Source organism: Cynocephalus volans, chromosome 4, assembly GCF_027409185.1.
Source record: "Cynocephalus volans isolate mCynVol1 chromosome 4, mCynVol1.pri, whole genome shotgun sequence".
Taxonomy (NCBI): Eukaryota; Metazoa; Chordata; class Mammalia; order Dermoptera; family Cynocephalidae; genus Cynocephalus; species Cynocephalus volans.
Window position 1 is genome coordinate 22,933,526 of NC_084463.1, and position 23,594 is coordinate 22,957,119.

Genomic DNA, 23,594 nt, shown 5'->3' on the forward strand with positions numbered 1-23,594 from the left:
TATGTATATTGGATATACATATGTTTCTAAAGAAATTACAGCTATTTAGCAAGAGAAAAGTGTAATTTCCCATTACCTACTCTTTAGCATGTTTTTCGTGTAAGTGAAATAGGAAATCATAGCAGTGTTCACTCTTATTCTGAGCTGTGACTCTCAATGACCAGAGTGGTGTTGATAGTACTATCATAATCTGAGTTATACTTGTAAAGTGATAAGCTGAATGTCAGCATAATAAACTACACTGATTTACAATTTTCTAGTACTCTGAATCTTAACTCGTAATCACCAGTAATTAATCACTTAACTAACCAAGGGTAAATAATTCAGTCACACTACTTTTAGTTCAATTCCAGATGTCTACATGCATCAACATAAAAATGGCTTTAACTTGGGAGTTACATTTTGATCTATGAACAACATGTAACCCCATAATCCATTACAAAGGAATATAATCTCTGTCCTGAACATAGATATAGCACATGAAAACAATTCTTTTACTAATAATGCTTTAATTAAAATTTCTACAGCAATCAGATGATCACAAAAATAATACTTAGATATACGTGAACTTAAGAGACCTGAATCTACATAGTAAAAGAGAAAATAAGACAACTGTCTGCAAATATATGACATTCAATAAGATGCTTTTGCAATGCACATTTTACAGTTTATACAATATAAATAGTTTGTAATTTCACTATTTTAGGCTTCTTAAGTGATTTTTCAAATGTAGCTTTTATTACCTTAATTAAGGTAAAGTAAAAGTTTTCACTGAGCTTCTCTAGACCAATGAAACTACTTAATTTTAAGTTTAAAAACACTGAGTAAATGGGACTCTGTGCACTTTACCACGTACAAAAATTTATGCTGTCTTGTAAGAATTCAGGTAGTCTGGGCTGGCCCGTGGCTCACTCGGGAGAGTGCGGTGCTGATAACACCAAGGCCCCGGGTTCGGATCCCATATATGGATGGCCGGTTCGCTCACTGGCTGAGTGTGGTGCTGACAACACCAAGTCAAGGGTTAAGATCCCCTTACCGGTCATCTTTTAAAAAAAAAAAAAAAAAAAGAATTCAGGTAGTCTGGAACCTGTTAGTTTACTAAAAACCTTTTGGTAAATAGGAATAGCCTATCTGACTGAGGAAAATGACTATTATAGTATCACAAAAAAATAATAAAATATTCTTTAACCAACAATCTGAATAGCACAGACTAGGAAATAAGAGATTGGAATAGTAGTATATCATGCTTGGAAGAATAAGGTGCTTCAGTAGTTGACTAAACATATTTTGGATATTCCTGTAAAACCATACAGCACCTCTGAAATATTTTCTAGAGAAGTATTCCATTTCTGAACACACAGTTGAGTATTTGTTAAGCATGGTTATGAATAGAATTACTCTGATTAGATGATTATGTACACGTGGCATTACAGTTTCCTCTTTTGATTACCCCTGGAGGGCAAGGACTATCTATCCGTGAATCTCTTGGATGTGTGATACTTATTTGCAATCATATGCTCTTGAGACTTCTGAAAAAGTTACATCTGGTGGTGATTTGTTTGAACATTCAGCTCACCTCTGCTGTTTCCTCTTGCCACTGTGTCTCTCCCGTTTTGCTGATCTAGCCCTTATTTTGGGAATCTTATCAGTTACTGTGCAACAGAACCCTGATGACATTCATCCAGCGCCATGGCTGTCCTCCATTATCATTGTCCGCTCTGTTGGATGCTGCAAGGACCCAGCATTAGACTGGGAGTTTACTTTTGGGAATTACTTTATCAGTGACTGTCACATAAAAGGTGACAATAAATGTTGGGTGACAATCAATGACTGCATGCTTCAGCAAACATGGCAATGTGACACACACAAGCTTATAAACAGAAGACCAAAAGCACTACTCCCTGACTCCCTGACAACAGGTCCTTGGTCCCTGTGTGAGAAGTAAAAGGGATCTGGAGTGATATATAACTTTCCCAAAAAGCAAGGTACTGATCTATTTTTTTTAATTTTTTAATTTAAAAGTCAGACAGAGTGATCTGAATTATTTTCCTCAGGGAAGTACAAAGATTACCACAGATGGAAGAGAAGCTGAATCTTAGGCTTTCTGTGTTTTCTTCCTTTGGCTTTATGGCCAGTTCTAAAGTAGTTAAACGGTCAGAAATAGGAGACGGACTGAGTCAGAACAAATTGACTAGCTGGAAGGAAGAGTTCAGGTGTACTAGACAAGTAGTTGTTTTCATACTTAACAAACCAACTGGGTATATCAAACCCTAGGCCTGAAAGAGCTACTGCTATAATTAAATGTTCTCAGGTCCATCTCTACACACTATTTTCATCTGAGCATGTCTGACATCAGTGGAGAAAGCACCCTCCCCAATGCAAAGACACACAGACTTGGAAGGTTATCATCATACAAAAACTTGGAAATCATTTGTAATGTCCTTGTTTTCTAAAACACTATTCCCAATAGTTTTATTTCTCCTCTTGACTATCAGCCATGCTGCTTGTACTTTTTTCCCAGATGAATTACATTTTTCCAAGCTGATTTTTGCTGAGCTACTTCCTGCTCATTTCCAGTCTCTCTAGGACCCTTAAAGTTAATTTCTCGTTCGTTCCTGATGGGACCTCTCAGTTCCCTCATCTGTGATTTTCATCAGTGTCCTCGCTACAAATTATAAAGACTGATGGTGAACAGACTAGATTTAATGTCAATTCCCTCCCATTAAACTAGCCAAGCAACTGGCAAACCACATTTGATTACATATCCAGAACAGCATTGCTGCCTTTTGAATTGAGGAGAGAAGAGATGGGTAGAAAGCTTTTGATTTATTTGATTAAAATCTGTTTAACTCTTGAAATGACCAATTGCACAAGGATTTCTCAAGTAAGTCTTTAGTATAGGGGAACTAGCTCCCTGCAAAGCTGCATTAAACATGCGTCTTTCCAGCTGTTCATAGTGAACTACTACATAATATTCTTAAAACCTGAAAGTGTTCCGTTCCAAGTTAACAGAACACTGTGAGGCAGGCAGTCATTTGAAACATGCCATGAAAGCCCAAAAATGAAATAAAACTTCTCCACAGACTGCTATAGTGCACACTCCCCTCTTACCTGTTTTCAATTTTTCACATCACTACTCCAGTTTAGACAATAAAGGCAGAGTGTTCTCTCCAAACAGTTATTACTAAAATAGAGGAATGACAACACGGGCTGAAGGTTGGCAATGACTTCTTTCCTAAAAGCCCACTCCAAGAAACACATTTTTGAGTTTAAACCTGAGAAGGCAGAGAAAAAAACCTGGAGTGGCAGGGCAGAGTGCAGGTTAAGAGTCCATACAGAAAAGGCCCCAAGCAAGACTTCACCAGTTCTTAAATATCTGTGGAATAAGAAAAGTGAGCTCAATACGGCACCACTGGATCTGAGGTTGACCCCCAAAAGTACACTAAGGTAAATGGTTTCTCCTCATCTCCTGCAGCGTGTCCTAGCTCAATGACTGCACCCGGCTACCTAGACACCGTCTTGACACCTCCCCTCTACTTCTAAATCCTAAATCTCTCAAACCCATCTACATCTCTCCATATCTACTGCAACTACGCTACTCCACTATTTCTCATCAGGACTACTGCAACTGCCATCTAACTGGTCCCCTGGTGATCCTCTTGTTCCCCATCCAATTTATTCTCCAAACTGCATCCAGAATGGTCTTAAAAGCCTGAATTCCATCACAGTGTTGTTCTGCTTAAAGTATTCACTGACTTGCCATGAATCTGAATGATCTGATTTAATTCATCTTTTAACTCTGAACCCTTCACCTACTAGGTTCTTGCAGCGTTAGCCTTCTTTAAGTTCTTTGAGGATTCAGGTATTCTGCTTTAGAGATTTTGCATAAATGGAACCCTTGGCTTGGAAAGCTTTAAACCTATCTCCTTCCCTTTTACCTAATCTTACAAATTCTTCAAAGCTACAAAAAATATCACTTGCTTAGGGAAGTCTTTCCTCTCTAACACATCCTTTAAATTTCCTTTAAAGCATCCAGTTTTATTTACAGATTAATTTTTATGATTTATGTTATTTTTTAAAAAGCTATGTCTCTCCTACCAAACTATAAGCTCCACGTAGGCAGAGGCAATGCCTGCTATGCTCACTACTATATCCCCAGCACCTGGCTCGATGCTTGGCACACTACAGACCGTCACCCAGTGTTTGCTGAATGAACAAATGAATGAATCCTCTTTTTCTTCTTCATTCTCCTTATTTTATCACTCTCCTTTCCCCATCTCTGTTATACTTTGAAGATACATCAAGGCAGCAAGCAAAAAATACTAAAAGAGTTGACGTTGACATTTTGTATAAAAAGAATGTCTAATCATGTTAAGTAGGTAAGAAATAAAAGCAAATAAATACCTCGAATAATTAAAGACACAAAAATAATCAATCAGCCAAGGCTGCTATCTCCCTTGGTGATCTCACCCATTTTTAAGTTCTATTGCTTTGATACAAATGGTCTCCTAAAACTGTATCATAGTCCCATTCTACCCAAGACCAGCACTTTCATCTGTCTCCTTGACTAAGACATAACTGGTACTTGAACTCTAAATGCTCAAAACCAAATGCATCATCTTTTCTCAATGAATCACTTTAGTTTCTTATTTCTATGACTACTGCCCTGGCAATTGCCAGGTCATCCACATTTGAAACTTTCTATGCATTTGGAACCTTTCTTTTTTCTAGATCCCTATCAGTCAGTGGCCAAGCCCTTAAGATTCCAACTCAGCAATCTCATTCATCCCTTCCTCTCCATCCCCACGCCCTGCATGAAGGCTAAGGCCTTCATTAGAGCAGTGTCTACCTGGCTCTTCTCTCCAGTCCAACTTGTGTACTGCTACCGTTCACCAAGCCTAAACACATCTCTGAACAGATCGCTCCCCTTCTCAAAAATCTTCATGAGAATTATGATGCTACAAGCCCAGGGTCTCTCAACATTTAACTCATGTCCCCTTTTGATTACCGTAAAAATCTCATACCCTTCTGTGCTTAATATAACAGAAACAACCGGAATATTTTCTATTCCTTCAACATAAAATTAGAAGATTCAATGTGCTTCTTCAAACTCTACACACTATATCCCTAGCTCTGAGAATCACTATTATTAGACTGTGGGCTCTCTGAAGGTAGGGCTTGGGTTTGAACCTAGTACATGGTACGCACACAATACATGTGTATTAAATAAACTACTAAACCCTGACATGCAGGGTCATCCAGCATATAAACTCAGTCCAGTCTTCCAGTTTTATATCCTATGATTCTCTGCTTGTACTTCTCCAGCCAAACTATTCCAGGTTCTCAAAGCATCACCTGGGAACTCATTAGAAATGCACAGTCTCAGGCCCCACCCCAGATTTGCTGAATCAGAAACTGCAGTACAGCTTAGTAATATGTGTTTTTACAAATGCTCCAAGTGATTCTAATGCACGCTAAAGTTTGAGAGCCACTGAATTCAACTATTTACTCTAATGCAAAGGTTATCCCTCCTACCTCTGTGACTGTTCTTATAATTCCTTTTACATGGAAATACCTCAGAACCTATTCCAGTGCCTGGCTAGTACTCAGTAAATGTTTTCTTGACTGAATTGTCAAAAATTCTATAATGCCCACTTGACAGCTCTCATATAATTTCACTGAAAGCATACCTCTTTTTATGTATACCCTATTTCAGCTGGCATTACAAATTGCAAACTCATTCTTAGTAATATATGTCAATATTCTAAAAGTGTAAATTGACCACAATTTTGCATATTTTGGGAATAAATCATATATCATCTACCTCTCAGCACTCAAAGCTTATTACAAATTTTGACATTTGTTGATCTTGAGAGGAGATACCTGTTCTCAGTTTCAAAGTTAAAAGAGTTCAAAGCTTGAAATTTCATAATTCTAGTTTTCCAGAGTTGAAGGTAGGTACTTATTGATACTTATCTGTCCAATTATTAAGTGTCAAAATCACACAATAGCTCCTGGGAGCCAGGTGAGACATTTGGCTAACCTTGGACACAAAGCAGGCAAGTGAAGAATCTACCCTGAACAGGTAGATTCTTATGCAAGAAGAAAATTTAAGCCAGGGAGAAAGAGAAGCTGGAGAGAATTCACCTAAGTTCCCAGATAACTAAAACTCAAAAACATGAAGTGCAGGAAGTCATTAACTTGAAAATCAATAGAAATTAATTTAAGTCAATTGTCTTAAAGGAAAAAACCATGTACAATAAACCTTCAAATACTACACACTCAGACACTCACTCGCTCACTCATACAAATGGCCACAAATGCAAGATGTCAGAGGTCATTTGAACCCTTTTAAGGAAATGGGATGTACTTTTGGTACTGATACTTCATCATAATGATGTGATTGGCAGGAAATTGCCAGAGTCTACAATCAGAGTATGTTGGGAGCAATCTTATATTACTTAGGACAATCTTCCATTTTCAGAAAGGAGATAGCCTCAGAGACATAATATAACTTTCCCAAGATCACAGGTTTAAGCAGTAGCAAAGCCCAGGCTTATTTATTCCTAGACAGAGGTTATACCACCCTAATGTCTACAGAGAGTCAAGATCTGACGATGGCCACAAAGACCATAAAGGAAAACATTATGTATTTAGGCAAAACCATTTGTTATCATTAAATCCATCTGATTACTTACCAGGTAGATGAACCATCTTTAACAATTCTTTAGCATGTTCCCTAATAAACTGTGGTTAAGTCTATGACGAACTCAGGACAAAAATGTGGCTTCAATGTTATAATCATTTTCAAAAGTAGGTTTATATAGGATTTAAATATGTAACAAGTAAATCTTAGTACACTAAATAGGCTCTTGCTAATACAGAAACCTTAAGACAGGTTAAGTAAATAAAAAATCTCCAGGAAACTTTATTGCTTTTGTTCTGCAACTCTCCAAACTCATGCTGAAACAATGTACTTCTAATTCTATAGTTGACCAGATCTTTCTTCAAGTCTGGTTTCAATAACTCCCTGAGACAACCCTTAACTTATTCATTTATTTTAAATATATAAGTCAAACCCCATGTCAGTAATGAAATACCCAAACTCCAGTCCACACTCCACTTATTTCATGTACTAACTACAATACAATTTGTTTATTTATACAGTTTTAGAGCTGAGAAGGACTTCTGAGACCATGTAATCCAATGCCATCATTATGTAAAAGAAAGAACCAAGATTTCCGACACAGCTTTAATATGACAAAAAGTTTGATAATCCTTTGGAATTAATAGACACAGAGGCAGCACGAAAGCTTTCTTAATGTTCTATCTGTCAAAATTTAAATGTACCTATTACTCCATATATTTCTATCTTGTATGAAATATTATGAGTACATATCGCTTTTACAATCGAAAAAAAAAATTAAAAGACAGCAAGATATGTCTACTTAATTATCTTAAGATTTTAAGAATTAAAAAAAAAAAAAATAAAGGCTGGCCAGTTAGCTCAGCTGGTTAGAGCGCAGCCTTCTAACCCCAAGGTCACGGGTTCGGATCCCCGTACTGGCCAGCCACAAAAAAATAAAATAAAAATAAAAATAAAAATAAAAAAAAGCACTGGCTAACCTGGTAGAAAAATTTCAATAATATTACTATGATAAAACATTACTATATACACAGGTGGTTTCCAACCCTCCCAACACTCAAACATGCTCTCACTCATCCTCATATCATCCCATAATATGAAGTAGAAAAAAATAGGTGAGAAAAGATAAGGTCTGTATACAGAGAATGACTCTAATTTAAAATTTCAAAAACATCAAACCTTTTAGTAACATTTCAGTGAGAAACAAAGCCTTTAATACTGTCACTATATATCTAAAGAAACCGAGGCACAGGAAGATTAAAAATTGTGAGGCAGGGGCAAAAAAATCAGTAACAGCCTTAAACTTAAGACTGCAAATTCTGAGCTTTATATCTCAGGTAAAATTTCAAGAACTTCCTTTGCTGAAGGAAAAAAAATAAAAGGATGTGTATGTCTGATTCACGACAACTTGTGCAAATACACATTAAGGTACCTGTTGTTGTTTCGACAATTTCGACAGTTAACACACTCAAGAGGGTCAATCTGGGGTACTGCTGTGTACATTCCACCAGCCTGGTCAGGAGGAAGTTAGGGGAAAAAGAAAAGGAGAAAAAATGTTGAAGGTGACACAGATCGTAGCCAAATAATCACACATATATAAGCCATGTTGATAATAAATGGGTACACAGTATATATTTTAACCAACTCCCTGGGCAATATGATTATCAGTATTTATTCACAAATGAGTTCAGTAGAGTTAGGCACAATATTAAACTGTGCTCCAAAAACTTAACTGCCATGTTTTTCCATGTATTTCTGTACTGGAAAAAGACAAATAAATGAAGGGAGAAATTTAGTCACTTCCCTTCAGTGTTTCAAATCTAATGGGCCCAAAATACATTATACTTTATAACCTCCTCTTCATTTTACTTTTCTAGCAGTCACGGAAGAATTTCATGTGATGCCAGTTGGAGAAACAAAGTATGAAATCTGTTGAAATGATGTCACAAGATAAACCCATCTTCATTTTACTGTAATTATTTCAATTAGGTCTGTTCACTTGACTACTCTAAGTTTTAAAACATATTATATTTTTCCAGATGGAGCAGGTTCTCAGCCAGCAATGACTTGGAGGGGAGTACTAATATTCTGATGTTGCTTTTGGCGGAAACTGCACAGCAATTAAGAAAAATGCCCAGATTAACACATACCTCACTGTAAAACATTCACTTGACATACACAATGGCAAGAGTTCTTAAAAATGAAGTTAAAAATTGAACTAGCCATAGAGTCAGAGTCAGAATTCTGCTTTCAGATGAAAACCAGCAGAACTGAATTTGGTAAGGGTGAAAGAGGTCGTGACATGGCACCCAAACCTAAAGCAAGCCGTCAAGGTTAGGAAAAGTTCAGGCAATTGTTTTTCCTAGAATACTTTCCATTTCTATTCATCTCATCACAACAGCCAGAATCTAAGCAAACCAAAAGTACTGAAAATTTTTCTTAGCATTCCTGATCCAACTAGCAGCAGGAATTATTAAGAAAACTTTGACAGAAAGAATATTCCCATACTATATTCGGTCAGAAAATGAAGTTAATAACTTACAGGGTAATGTACTTATTTGAATCACTATACATGTTAAAGTTAATTCAATGATTTTTATGATCATTAGTATTTTTTAAATTTCCCTACTTCCTCCCACCCGGAAGAGAGGAATAAGAAAACTGATGGGTTAAAATCACAGATGATAACCTCTAAAATTGTACACCTAATGGGGCAACTGTTATTCAAATAGCAAATTCATTGTTCAAAAAAACCCAAAGTTCCATGTTCAAATACTAAAGCAAACATTAGCCTTATTTTTTCTTCTTACGGAAACAGCATGTGCTATTCAAACTTTAATGCTCTCTTTCAGTTTTCTTGGACAATGTTAGTAGTTTGGACTAGGAATGGTGACAAAAAAAGTTTAGAAAGTCTGAATATAAGCCATGACTTTCCACACAAAATAATGAAATCATTATTCCCTTCTGGTAAAAAGATGCACTAAAGCAAATTAAATATTTTTTTCTACAATATACAAAAGTTAGGTCACAGAGCCAGTAGATTTCTAGCTTTAAGATACAAATACATATTACAGTTTTGTTCTCTAAATATAATATTTTAATAAATCTTCATAAAGTTGAAGATGAATAAAACCTCTAAACTTTGAATATGCTAGAACACACTGTGGGTTATAGCAAATTTATCTGTAATCAGAACAATGACAAAAACTAAATGAATGCTTAATTTGATCAACTAAACAAATTCTCTATTTGACTAAAAATAATGTAGATTCATATCCAAACAAGGTAATAAATCAGACTTCTTAGGGCAGAGAACCCCTTTAACCAGCACAAACCTAAAATATGCTAGTCACTCGATTCCCATTTCAAGAATTAAACTATCTCCTCTGCTAGTTATCTCTGAAATAAAGGAGTTTTAGGGGTTTATCACTCCTTGTGGCTAAAGCTTGCTAATACTGTAAAATGCAAAAAGCTTACAGGCCACAACAAAAAAACACATGGGGCAAAACAAATGAAGAAATCCGTGACAGGTCAGAAGTCACAACCTGGTGGCCTGCAGACATGTTTTGCATATTTTGCATGGCTTACACAGTGCTCTCAAAAATTTGAGTTAGTTGAAAGCACATAAAAATCTGGCGATTTCACCTAGATTTATGGATGTTTTGAAAAGTCAGAAAACGGGGCAACACTGGGCCCTCCGTCCACGTGCCAATAGCAGGCGCTGGACTGCGGCTGCTGCTTGAGGCAGAGCCCATGCTGCGCAGGCTGTTTTTGCCTCCACCGCTACCATCTCATCCTCAACCTGCTGCACTCCGTGTCCTGATCTGCCCAAGTCTTCTCCGCATTTGAGTTTTCAGACTCTGCTCTAAATACGTTTAAAGTATTTGGTCTGGTCTATGCCCCAGTGGTATGTCCATTTCATCTCAAGAACAACTTCCAGTCTGTTCTTTACTGGTATTCTACTTTCAATGTTAAATAATTTAAAAACAGAAACCAAATTGATGAATATAACTATTATCTGACAAGAGAAAACTTACAAAGACCACTCTGGATCAAGGCGCCGCCAGGGCTGCATACTATTTCCATTCAAGTGAAACCAAGTATGCTGACCCTGTTCCTGTGCCTCGGCACCCCGAGGCAGAGAGGCTTCTATGCATAATTAGGTCTCTTACATTCACTAGATGATGACGATGCTCAAAATCCACATGGGTCCTCGTCAGAGAGTTCGTATGACCAGAGTAAAGCCCTCCATTTAAGCTCCCATTCACGATTCCATTGACTCCATTGGGGACCTTATGGTGGAGATGGGAGCAGCCATTGCTCAGACTGCCATTGCTCAGGAAGCCTCCATGAACATTTCCATTTATCCGGCTTGTTCCCGAAAGAGTGGTGTATTCCACCATCTGCCCATTCATATCTGACCCCTGGCAGAGATATCCTGGTGGGTCATACTCTGTTAAAAGAGAAACAAGAAAAGCCAAAAAAATAAAGTAAGATACTGAAAAGAAAAATCTTCTTGCTTAGGAAGTTTTATTAATGAATCCCCTAAGAAACTACAAATAAACTAAAACATTCTTAAAATGTTCACTTAAAGACTACCTGTGACACATGCTTTAATAAAGTTACTGCTATTTTCTTTACAACACAGAGGTAGGTGTGAACTTTGAGTTAATTATGACTCTGTTAATGGGAAGAGAAATTAACCAGGGAGAAATTACTCAAAAGAGAAGGAATAAATTGTACAAGCAGAAACTATCAAAGTTAAGACTTCCAAGTGCTAAAAAAAAAAAATCATATAAAACAATAAAAGACTAACTTTAGGTAGGATATTTCCAATAGGAATAAAAAACACTTTCAAGTAAAAGGATGGAGTTATAAACACATTTACTGATTATTTATGTAGGTCCTTAGTCGTTATAGCCAGTTTGGAGGCTGTGGGATACCAAAGGCAAGATGCTATTCTATTTCCTTATATTAAAAGCACTTAAACAACTACCTCAAAATTCTGACTTCCAGAAGCCCACTGGAATACTTTTTAGAAAAAGTAAAGTATCCCTTAGAAAGTACAGGATATGTTGCCAGAGTTTTAATAAGTTCTTCAAAGGTATTAGAACTCGCCAAGCAAGACTGGACTAGGTGTTCCTCCTCTCCACAGCTTCTCCTAGTACTGTTTATTCTTGCGCAGGTGTGTATTGTGGGTATGCCTGCTTATTTTCTCCACCAAACCATAAGCTTTGAGAAAGCAGAGAATGTGTTTATTATTTATCATTATATCTCCATTGTCCAGGACAGTGCCTCTCACATAGAAGACAGTCAATGACTATGTTTTGAATGAGTGACTGAATGAACACTACTATGATAATTTTTCATTTTTAAACATATTATCAGATCACAAAGGAAAATGACTTTAATCAGATTGATCTTGCTCAGACAACCAGATGAATATGTTTCTTTTAATGATTCAGGACACACTCACACAATTAAAAGCAATGGCATTAAAACCATTTAGAAAAAGGCCCAATCAAATGATCACAAAACCTTTCAGCTTGACACCACCACTGCCTCTCTCCCTGCCTATCTCTTGGAAGGCACCATTCAATAAAAATAGATCACTTTTTTCCAGTGAACTGTTAACTAAAAGGGGACCTTATGTGGGAACTGGCTGATAGCCTCCAGAAGAGCCTCTCATGGCTGGTGTGCTACATTGCTTTTTCTTTCATTCCCTTACTCTGGGGCCAATAGGAGAACCAAAAAACTTCCTCCCACCAAAGACTAAAATCCTTACTTGATTTGATTATCTTATTTTATAATAGCTGGAAGAATAGGAAAGGTAGGAAAGTGAGGTGAAGAGAGTTGAGAAAAGGGAAAAGGAGTTTTAGGTTATTCATTTCAAAACAGTGCCATCACTGATAGTTCAAGCACACTTATAACCAGAAATATGTGCAGAGAGGACACCACTGTGGAGCAGTTTTGGTACATCAGGTCCAGACAGAACCATGTCATCCTCATTTGTAAGTGTCATTCAGGGACAGTAACTTGGAAAAGGCTTCACTACCTTGCATCATGTCTTTTCTATCCCCTGTAGACAAGATTCGCACCAGCATGAAGGTGTTCCTGCAACAATTCCAGCTCAGGCTTTAAGTATTTATCCTCTTTGGTGGTCCAGTAAAGCCAGTTTCCCAGCACTAAGTCAGCTATGTACTTAGCGACCTGCTTAGTTTGGGCTTTGGTGTTTATTTCTACAGGACAATTTAATTCGATGCTCCACTGACGTGGGCTAATGGCTGGAATGGTTTTAAAGGCGTCTCCTCTGAACAAAGAGCATCTAATGTGTTCATAGCATGACACTAATACACAAAAGTGTTCGAAGTCAATATTTATTCTGACAATATTTTTCTACCCATCTTTAGAAAAGAGAAGGAAATATTTATGAATGTCTTACTCTGTATGGTATTCTGTTGGCGATTCTTCCACAGACACATGGCAATGAAAATCATCAGAATGAGGACCATGACACCCAGCACGCAGCCAACGATCAGATATAACATGTCACTGCTTCTGGCAGGGCTCGTTGCAGGCCCTACATTTCCTCCACTTCCTGAAGAATTTGGAGGGGTACTCAAGTCTCTGACGGGATACTCAGAAGCTCCAGGAACACGTTTCACTAGTTGAAATATAAAGGAAAACATGATGTCAGAGTGAATACAGACTCTATGAAATGGTTTACTCTCTGAAGGAGGTCTGGTTAGGAATGCAAGCCAGTCTGTTTACACTTGTTACTGAGATGATGTGACCACCAATGAGTCACAAAGAGGGCTCCAAAGTTTAAAAATCTGATGTGCCAAAGTTTTAGTTCACAAATTCTAGACAGATCATAAGAACAGACAAACATAAACTGCTATATGATTATCTGCTTAATTGTACTTATAGAAAACTCCCAAAGAGTTGAAATAAAAGTATTTCAACTTACGAATTGAACAAAAACTTCTTTCTTTCTAATATACTTTGAGGTGAATAAGACTCAGAATCACATATTTTAAGCTTCTACCATATATGAAAAATAACTAGCAATACTAAGAAATATGGTTTTTGGACTATTAAGACAACTACATATAATTCTAAAAAAACTCATGTATTCCAAAAACAAAGACTTGTAGACTCTGTGTAAACGCAGCACTTTAACTTAATTCATTGGTATTCTGGGTAATAGTCATAACAAAAGCTAATAACAGGTGGGTCTCAAACTCCATTTTCTCCACCCCCAAATCATACGTTCTTAGTGCTCTAAGAAAAGCAGTAGAGCATAGTGATTGACGGCCTGGTCTCTGGAATAAGACTGCCTGGGTTTATAGCTCAGCTCCACCATTTCTCATGAGCTGTCTGACTTTTACCTCCATGAAGCCCAGTTTCTGCATTTGGAAAATAGGGATAATAATAATATGAGCTCTATCATAAGGTTATAATGAAGAGTAAATGAGTTAATCCATATAAAGCACTTAGAGCCTGGCACACGGTATGGTTCAATCAACTTTGCTGTTGTAAGTTATTATATGTCCTGTTATGGCTCCTAACAAGCCATAGGAGCAAAGTAGGCTTTTAAATATCTACTCAACAAAAAATATTACTTTGGGGTTCAATTTTCTAGCAGCATCAACTACACAGAACATAGCTGTGAATAAGGAAAGAAGAGACCATCTTTACGAGGAAGGAGTGCTCCATTATTGGAAGCAAGATGAATAGTTGGCAGAGGGTGGCATGTTAGATTATATAATCCTAAGGTTCTATCCAACCCTAAAGAAAACAAAAAAGTTTCTGAGGCAAAATGAATGTTCCATGTCATCCATTAAAGATCAAGGTAACTCATGGGGAAGTACTTCAGGTTTATTCACTATTTACTCCTAATTTATTTGTAATTCTACCAAGCTTGATAATCTGGTTTCCAATCTCCTTCTAAAGTTAAAAACTGAGGACAGATGCCTTGAATCAGTGGGTGACACAGACCCATTAACAGCAATAAAAAGAGACAGCTAAGAGCCTGAAATGAGAAAGATGAGATGAAAAACATACAGAGAAATCAAAGAACTAAAGGAAAAATTATGAGAGTCTCTGATCTTTCATGAGAAGGGAAAATGTCCGGCCTTCAACACCTCTGTCATTCCTGAAAATCTACTGAATTCCTAAAGATAAAACAGTCATTGTTCACAGTAAGAACCAGGAGCCATTTTTTTTTAAGGTTAGATTATATATCATCTCTTCCATCTAAATAGGCTGGGAATTGTGTAATACATTTTAGAAAGTCATTCAATATAAATAGTTAACATTTTAAAAGAAGTTTATTGTTTTTCACTGATCTGAAAGTCTATAGGTAGAACCTTTTATTTCCTAGCAAAGTCAGATAATGAGGTATACAATTCTAAACAAGCTATAGTATTATACTATCATACTGTCATAAACAACAGTTATAACATTGTTGTCTGACTTGTTTTATGTTTCACCTGACTAAATTCTTAATGTCTCAGAGACAGAAATATTTTTATTTAATTTTACTCCTAGTATCACAGCACTCTAGAGGTAAGAAATGCTCATTAACATATCACAGTGTCTGTTACAAAAAGGCACTCAAATATACGCTGACCAAATGAAATGCAAGGTAAATCTACAGATTGTGTATATATGAGGGGTCTTCAAAAAGTTCATGGAAAGAGTCTCATTATCTTTTAGTTCCATTTTTCCACAAAATTTTGAAGATAACTCATATATGTTTAGTTTTGCAGCAGAAAGACACATACTTTACAATTTAAAAGATGGAACTAACCCCTGGCTTTATAATTCAATCTTTCTGAGCCTCCATTTCCTTATTTTTTTTTAATTTGTGATTTCCATTTCTTCATTTTTAAATAGGGATAATAAAACATCAGTGTAGCAGACACCGCTGGCTGTCTAGCCCCCTCCCTGGCTTTCTTCTTCCATGCCAGCAGAGCCCCAATTTAGTTTAGGTGTCCATCTGAACCCCACATAACTCTTTGGTAATTCCAGTGAATGGTCTGGAGGTGGTATGTAACTGAATTCTAGCCAGTGACACCTGTGGGGAGATCTACTAGAAGACTCTGGGGGAAATCTTCCTTCTTAAAAACAGACAGCATCAGACATTAGAGCCTCTAAATATGAAGCTCAGAACTGTGGCGAGCTCTGAGTGGTGCTGGTCTCACAGCCAAGCTGACAACCAGGAGATGGCCAAGGGGAAAGAAAGAAAACAATGAACTTCTGAATTAAACAAACTTTTAGCTAGTTACCTACTTCTAGACTTCTTATTTTTGGGATAACACTTTTCCTCACTGTTGAAGCTAACCAAGTGGGGATTTTTGTGTTATTTGCAGTTGACAGTATTCCCAAGGTGGTTGTGAAGATGAACTAAGACTGTGGACAGGAGTGCTTTTGCTTATAAATATCCATATTATCTTTTTGTGTTATTCATGGTGTCCTCTGTTTTTAAAGATGGTAACAGTTTACAGTTAATCTATGTATGTATGTGGAATTGAAAATGTCAATTTAGAATTAGCTAATTAGAAGTCACTAATTCTAAACTTAACCACTACACTTCATTAAACAAGTAGATAGTGTTACATATATCCATCATTCAAAAGACCACTTTAATCATATGTAGTGCTGGGCTGGCCAGGTAGCTCAGATGGTTAGAATATGGTGCTGTTAACACCAAGGTTCAGGGTTCGATCCCTGTACCAGCCAGCTGCCAAAAATAAAAAAACCAACCAACCAACAAACAAAAACCGTATGTAGCCCTTTTCCTTAATACTGTCATACTTTTGTTAGTGTTCTAATTCTCACAGCAATCTCAGAAAGTAGGCAGCAAATATTTCTATTCTCTTCAGGGTGAAAAGAAAAGAGAAGTGACATTCAGAATCACACAGAAATTAATAAACCAGATCAATATCCATGTAAACCATTTTTTAGACAAATGCTGAAGCCAACATAGTATACTTCTGTTGGGAGAGTCCAAATGTATGCGCCTAGAAAATGGTCCAAAGCAGAAATTTCTTTAGGTAAATACATCAATAGTCAAAAGGAATAATCCAGAGTTTGGAATTCTGGCACAAATTCTCACTTTTCTCCTACCTTTAGTCTCACAGATCATCACATTGCTAAACTCGCTTTCTCCTCCTTCATTGAAGCATTGCATTTTAATGTCATAGGAGGTTTCTGGCTGCAGGTGGCCAATCATGTGCCACTGCTTGGAACCTAGAAAGGAAAAATAAAGGATAAGCTTTACACATGGCACAACCTAAATGAAAATGTCAACACAATTACTTAATATTTTCCGAAAAAGTTTGGAGCAGCATCCATCATCATCTAGTACAGCTTGTGCAATAAAAACGCACTGACGTATTTTAGTAATACACCACAGACAGACAGCACTTCTATTACACGGCTTGAAAAAAAGTAAACAGAAGAGAGAAACTGAATTGAAACTATATCCATGTGCTGGTTTCATTAAAAAGAACTAGTGATGAGGCTTTCATAAAATACATATTAATCTTATGCATAGGTTTAAAAAAACTCACATCCTTTGACTCCTGCTTCAACCCTGCAAGTCAGTCCACTATGGCCATCCACCAAAAAGCAATACTATGTGTGAGATCAGCAAATGGTGTATTACCCAGAGCAACTGGCCAGTGAGGAGAAAGGCCTTAGCAGCACTCTCAATGCCACTATAAGGGACACAACATGAACTGACATATAGACTAATGACTCAATAAACTGCTGAGAATCATCAAAAAGCAAAATCTGCTATGGGAAACTCTCGCTTGCTGCTCCCACTACTGCTTTTCTTCTGTGTCAAGGTCTGCAAACCGCACAAGTATCTTTAACAGAATAATTCTGTTATCCCCGGCACACAGCCAACATTTGATTTAGAAACACTCCTAAACTGAACACTCCAGTATAAATCACTCTCCATTTTTACTTCCAGGGACCTATGACAAACTTTCATAAACAGGGACACTTTTGCCAGATTTAATTAACTCTTCAAGCACTCTTAATCCCTCTTAGAAAACATCTTTTCAAACATTTCCACTGTTTCTTAGAAACTCAAGTATACCACCAACTGATTTAAGAATTAATTAAAGGGGGAGGGAAGAAAAAAAAAAAAAACCCACACACGCAAGTTAAATCTACTTGGCTGACAGGACCAGTATCACCAGGCTCCTTTCTAATTCAACACAGATGAAAATATTTCAATCTGAAAGCACAACTCCCTTTCCAGGCCACCAGTACAAAATATCACATATAGATCCACGTTTTATAAAGAAGAAAACCTGCTTGTTTTAGAATCGGGGTCTCTGAAAGGCTCAAAAAGTGAAGAATTCTATGCCCTATTTATAAATGTAAAGAGGACCTAAAAACTCTTGACTCAAAAACTGTTTGAAACTGGAATGAACCTATTTCTAAAATCCAAAAACTTTCCAAAAGACTTCTATTTTTTCTCCACCTTTAGGTCTTTCCTGACCTAGCCCTACATTCACCTCACCATAAACATTGTCTTGAATAATCACTACGCTATATTTGAAGTTTTCCTTTCATAGATAGCATCAGTAAAACTGGGATTAAACTAGGCTTCTGATATGTTACTAATAAGATAAAATAGTTAAAATAATACCTATCTTGTTAAATTAATATTCCATTGTTATGGTAATTCTCCCAATGGCTAAAATTACAGGAAATAACAGCAAGGAAAAGACAACTAAGGACATTACTAGGTTTTAAACCAACCAACCAGCCAGCACATATCTAACAAGCAATTATTTTCCCAAAGGATATTTTAGAAAAGGTAAAGAAATACCACAGAGAGAAACCAAAGCACAGATTTGAAGATGAGAATGACTGATACTTTAATTTATTTGGAATTCAACTTAACTTTGCAAGACAAAAATATTCAACACAAAAGCACTGGTGTGCTGGAAATATTTATAATTTATCTAAATGCAGAACTTAAATCAGAAGATAGGATAACTTAAATAATGGTTCTTCTCAATGTATTCTTTTACAATTTGAGTTTCAAATTTTTTCCAAAAGCTTAAATTTGGGGCCAAAACACATAAGTAACTAAAACTTTCAAAGAAAACTTTAAGTACAAAAGATGAAAACTTATGTTCCTGGGTTTGGGAAAACGGTCCAATAGTTTTCCAACTGCCACAAAATTTCAAATGCATAAACTTGAAAATAAAGGATAAGCAAATTACACAGCATGGTGAAGCCCACTTAAACATCTAACTGCTCAGTATACTACATTTATAAACAAGTTCTCTGTGAACCACAGGCAAAACTCACATTTGCAGACACTACTACCAGATACAAAAACTTCTTTAAACTAATTTCCAAGTTCCATGCTCAATATTCATATGACAGAAGTTTGTAAAAGTTCAAAGATTTCACTAGAGAATATAGTTTAAAACTGTTTACCAGTGGATATTTCTAGAGAATAGAACTAGGAAAGATGGGGGCTGGCGAGAGAGGGAGAGACAGATATTTATTTTATTTACATTTGCCTTGTTTAGAACTATCTTATAACAAATGTTTGACTTCTGTCAAAAAATCTTGAGTAAAAATCTGACATCCCCACTCCCCTAACCCAGCTGATCTAAAATGAAGACCTAGATAGGGCCAAAATGCAGTCTCTAACATTTATCTTTCTGTGTTTTTTTTTAAATAGCCTTTTTATTGATGTAAAATATGCACACAGCAAAGTTTGCATAACAATACAGCTCAGTATAAGTTCACAAACTGAATATGTCCATCCTACCAATGCCTAATCAAGAAAGAGAACACTGCTGTCACCCACACATCCCACTCAGGCTCCTTCCAGGTACTTATCTCTCTCTCAAGACAGCTACCATCTTGACTTCTAAGAGCACAGAATAGTTTTGCCACTAAAAATTATGGAAGAAGAAAAACAATCATTCCTTCATTCAAAAAATATTTATTGAGCACCTACTATGTGTGGAGTATTAAAACTCAGATCACTAGTTTTTCATTATAACTCAGATCACAAGTTTTTCATTATATTATATGTTATTCCATTGGATAACATTAAAAGGAATGCTACAATATTTAGAGAAATGTGATATAGCATTAAGTAATTTATTATAACAAAGACTAGATGCAGTACTTGATGTCAAGAAGTCATATGGAAAATAACATTGGCTTAGTGCAATTTTCTGACATGATTCATTAAAACATTTAATATTTCAAAGAAACAGAATCTTGGAGGGAAAAAAAAGGCCTCAGAAGAAGCCATCGCCCCAAAGCAAGAATGTTTTCCATGACAGTACTGAGAAACAGGCATCTTCTATTGAACAGTTCCCAAATTAGAGAGTCTGTTACTTTGTGAGGGAACCAATATTAGAAATCTATGTTAAAAAGTTCTTTCTTGCATTATTTCCTCATAACCTGCCCTCTCCCAACTGACTTAGCTCCTCTTCCACATAACAGTCCTTAAATATTTGAAGATAGCTGTCATGTTGCTTCTGTTAGTATTCTTTTCTCCAGCTTATATATCACTTCACATCCCAGTGTTCTTTTTGGATTCCATTCATGCATTCATTCATTTAATACTGAACACCTCACCACTGTAGAGACTGGGGAAATAGCAGTGGGGAAAAAGGTCCAATGCCCATAAGGTGGTTAACATTTACTAGGGGAGACAAACTTTAAGCAAATAATTTCAAACACACAAAACAGACACACATGCACACATGTACACATGCACACCCATATATTTAAGCTTTGATAAATTCTATGAAATAAACAAAAAGAATGTGGTTAGAATTATAAGAAGAGTACCTCGTGCAAATGGGAGGAAGTTATCAGGGAAGGCATATCTGACAAAGCAACATTTAAGCACACAACAGAGAAAAGTGGGAGTAACGAGACAAAAGTGTGGGGAAAGGGAGCACAGCAGGCGGCAGGAAGTATCATGTGCCAAGGACCTGAGGCAAGGGGAATCTTGGTGCACACGAGGAGACTGAAGGAAAGCCAGCAGAGGGCACGCAGCAAAAAAGGCAGAGGTGCAGGAGACACAGCTGAGGGAGTGGGGCAGGGGCCAGCCAGCTCATGTGGGGCCTTCAGGACATATGCAAAATTCTGGATTTTATATATATATATATATAGTATTCCATTACTATTGTTATTTATTTATTTTTATTTATTTTTTTATCGGGACATAGTTGATTGTACATATCAGTGGGGTGACAGCATGGAATATAAATACCAGTCTGCAATATGTCATGTTCAAATCAGGATGATTAGTATATCTATCATTATACAATGTAACTGATTTTCATGGCCCTTTACCAATTCCTCCCTTTCTCTCCTCCCTCTCCCCCTTTCCCACCCTCAGCAATCTCAGTTCTGTTCTCTTCTCTTAAAAAGTTCAATGTATTATTGTGACTGTTGTATCTTTTTTTTAATCTATGTGTTTGTTTATTTATTTGCTTATTACTCCCACATATAAGCAAGGACATGCGGTATTTCTCTTTCTGTGCCTGGCTTATTTCACTTAAAATAATTTTCTCTAAGTTCCTCCATGTTGCTGTGAATGGCAGAATTGCATTCTTTTTTATGGCAGAGTAGTATTCCATTGTATAAACATACCACATTTTCCTTATCCCGTCATCCAATGATGGGCATTGAGGTTGGTTCCAACGCTTGGCTATTGTAAATAGGGCTGCATTTAATATACTATCCTCAGATAAGGGATGTATCAAATATTAAACTGATAAGAACAGATACTACATTTGATCTTATAAGCAATGGATTATATTTCATATGCAGTAGAAAAGCACTTTCAACACCTTTCACCACTTTGGCCGTTTTCTTGTTTCTCTACATGCACTTCAATTTCCCAGCATCTCTACAAGTGCTTAAGATGTGATCTTTCTAGTACAGCCTTCAATGAAACTGTTTGAATGAGACATTTTTTCAATGTAGCTAGAAGTTGCAACTGATTTTATACTTATTTAAACAAAACAGAAATTGAAAATTTTTCAGATGAACTACTGACAAATCATATCTCCCCCATATGTGGGTAAGTATTTCTGCAGCCAAAATGTAACGTACCATATTAAACTAGAAAAACTGGCTTTCTTTGGGACAAATTCAATGGCAATAGTGCATACATCCATTTCATTTTTTTTTTAAACTCTATCTTAACCTGGGATGATACATTTCATAATATTTCTAAACCCTCTCCCTCCAAAGCTCCTTCACAGGGCTCCAGCTCGCCAATGGGTCTTACCTTCTACAACATCCCTCTTGTAATCACTGTCATTGTCACTGTCCGTTGGTCGGTAATAGATATAAAATCCTTGGATGGGAGTATTGTTGTTACTTGATGGAATGTACTAAAAAATGGAAGAAAAGACTTGTCAAAGATTTTTAAAAATGTAACTTTTGCATCCACTAAGATCTATTTATCTGTGTGATAATATTTTTCTAGCTTCATTTTGCAAACTACTTAATGGCCACTTTTAACTTAATTCAAAGTTATTCAACAGTATTAAGCACATTTAGCTTACTGCAGGGCTAAACAAAAATAAAGCAGTACATTTCATTTGCTAGGTTCAAAGGCAGTAAAAAAAAGTACATTTTGTTCAAAATAAATAAATCAGAAAATGGCAATTAAGTTAACAACACTTGCATGAGAGCCAAGGAAACAATAACTGTAATTTTATCCCTGCACCTTCGTACAATACATGCTTTTAGACAAATATTGGTGCTTCAACTTCCTTTCAATTAAAAGTTCAAAAATTTGCTGTTCACAATAGTATGCCATGAGAATATTAAATTGATTGTTAATATGACCAAACTGGAAAATCTTCTCGTTAGAAAAGATGTTTACTTACTGTCCACTTCAGCATGATCTGAGTGTCACTGACAGCCTCTGTGTATGCAATGTGAGGTCCAGTTATTGGACGGTTGGAAAAACGATTGGGGAACCCAGCCACCTGATAAGGACGAGACGCCGAACTCCGAAAACTCTCACCATAATGGTTAATAGCAATGACCCTAAATTTGTATGTTGAGCCTTTGAGGGGAAAACAAGAACAAAAACAAAAAACCCACAACTTTAAAAAGTTGTAATAAGACAACTGGAAGGTGGAATATTCAAAATGTAACAATTGTGCTGAAGTATCTATCTATAATAACATACTCTAAAGCCTGTGTCTTAAATGGATTTCAACCCACTTGACAATTTCAATCAACTGGGAGTGGCTGGCTGTTCAACACATTGTGTTCAAGATCCCAAGACCTTATTAGGAGTCCCCAGGCAAGAATGCTGCAAAAGATTAATGATGTCTCACAGAGGGAGCAGGTAGAGAGTAGAAAGAGGACATTTACTCTTTTCACCATCCCATTCTAAGTCATACTCATCAATGACATTTTCTTAAAATATTCTGTCATAGCAAAACACATATACACATGAGTATACTTCAGAAAGTTTGTAGAAAAGTAGAATTAAGAGATGATACAAATCTTTCTACAAATTTTTTGATGTACTCTCATACACACAAAAGTGTTTATCAGAACACCTCATATTTCTAACTGCAAATAAGTAGAAACAATCTAAAACCCAGAAATAAAGAATGGTTAAGTAAATTATGATATATTTATATGGTAGATATAGTTATTAAACATTGAGTTTTTGAAGAATCTTTAATGATATTGGAAAATGCATACAATATGGGAAAAATGGTGTCACAAAACAATAATTGTGGCATGATCCCAGGTTATATTTAAAAGAGACAGAAGGCTGGAAAAATATATTCCAACAAACAAAAAAACAATGATTATCTCTAGCTGGGTGAATTTCAGGTGATTTATCCTCTTCTTTATATGTTCTTTATTTTCAAATTTTATACAATAAGCATGCATT

General features: G+C 36.4%; 1 protein-coding gene and 1 pseudogene across 1 annotated transcript in view; both read right to left on the reverse strand.

The window, feature by feature from the left end:
* The window catches only part of CDON (cell adhesion associated, oncogene regulated), a 54,082-nt gene that overhangs the window by 6,460 nt on the left and 24,028 nt on the right, over positions 1–23,594 (reverse strand). The window contains exons 12-17 of the mRNA XM_063094546.1: positions 22,564–22,745; positions 21,957–22,062; positions 16,781–16,903; positions 13,089–13,310; positions 10,819–11,099; positions 8,079–8,158 (exon numbers count right to left, since the gene is read on the reverse strand). Of these exons, the coding sequence (XP_062950616.1) occupies positions 8,079–8,158; positions 10,819–11,099; positions 13,089–13,310; positions 16,781–16,903; positions 21,957–22,062; positions 22,564–22,745 (994 nt within the window). The remainder of the gene's footprint in view (positions 1–8,078; positions 8,159–10,818; positions 11,100–13,088; positions 13,311–16,780; positions 16,904–21,956; positions 22,063–22,563; positions 22,746–23,594) is intronic.
* On the reverse strand, positions 21,382–21,482 carry LOC134377501 (U2 spliceosomal RNA; annotated as a pseudogene).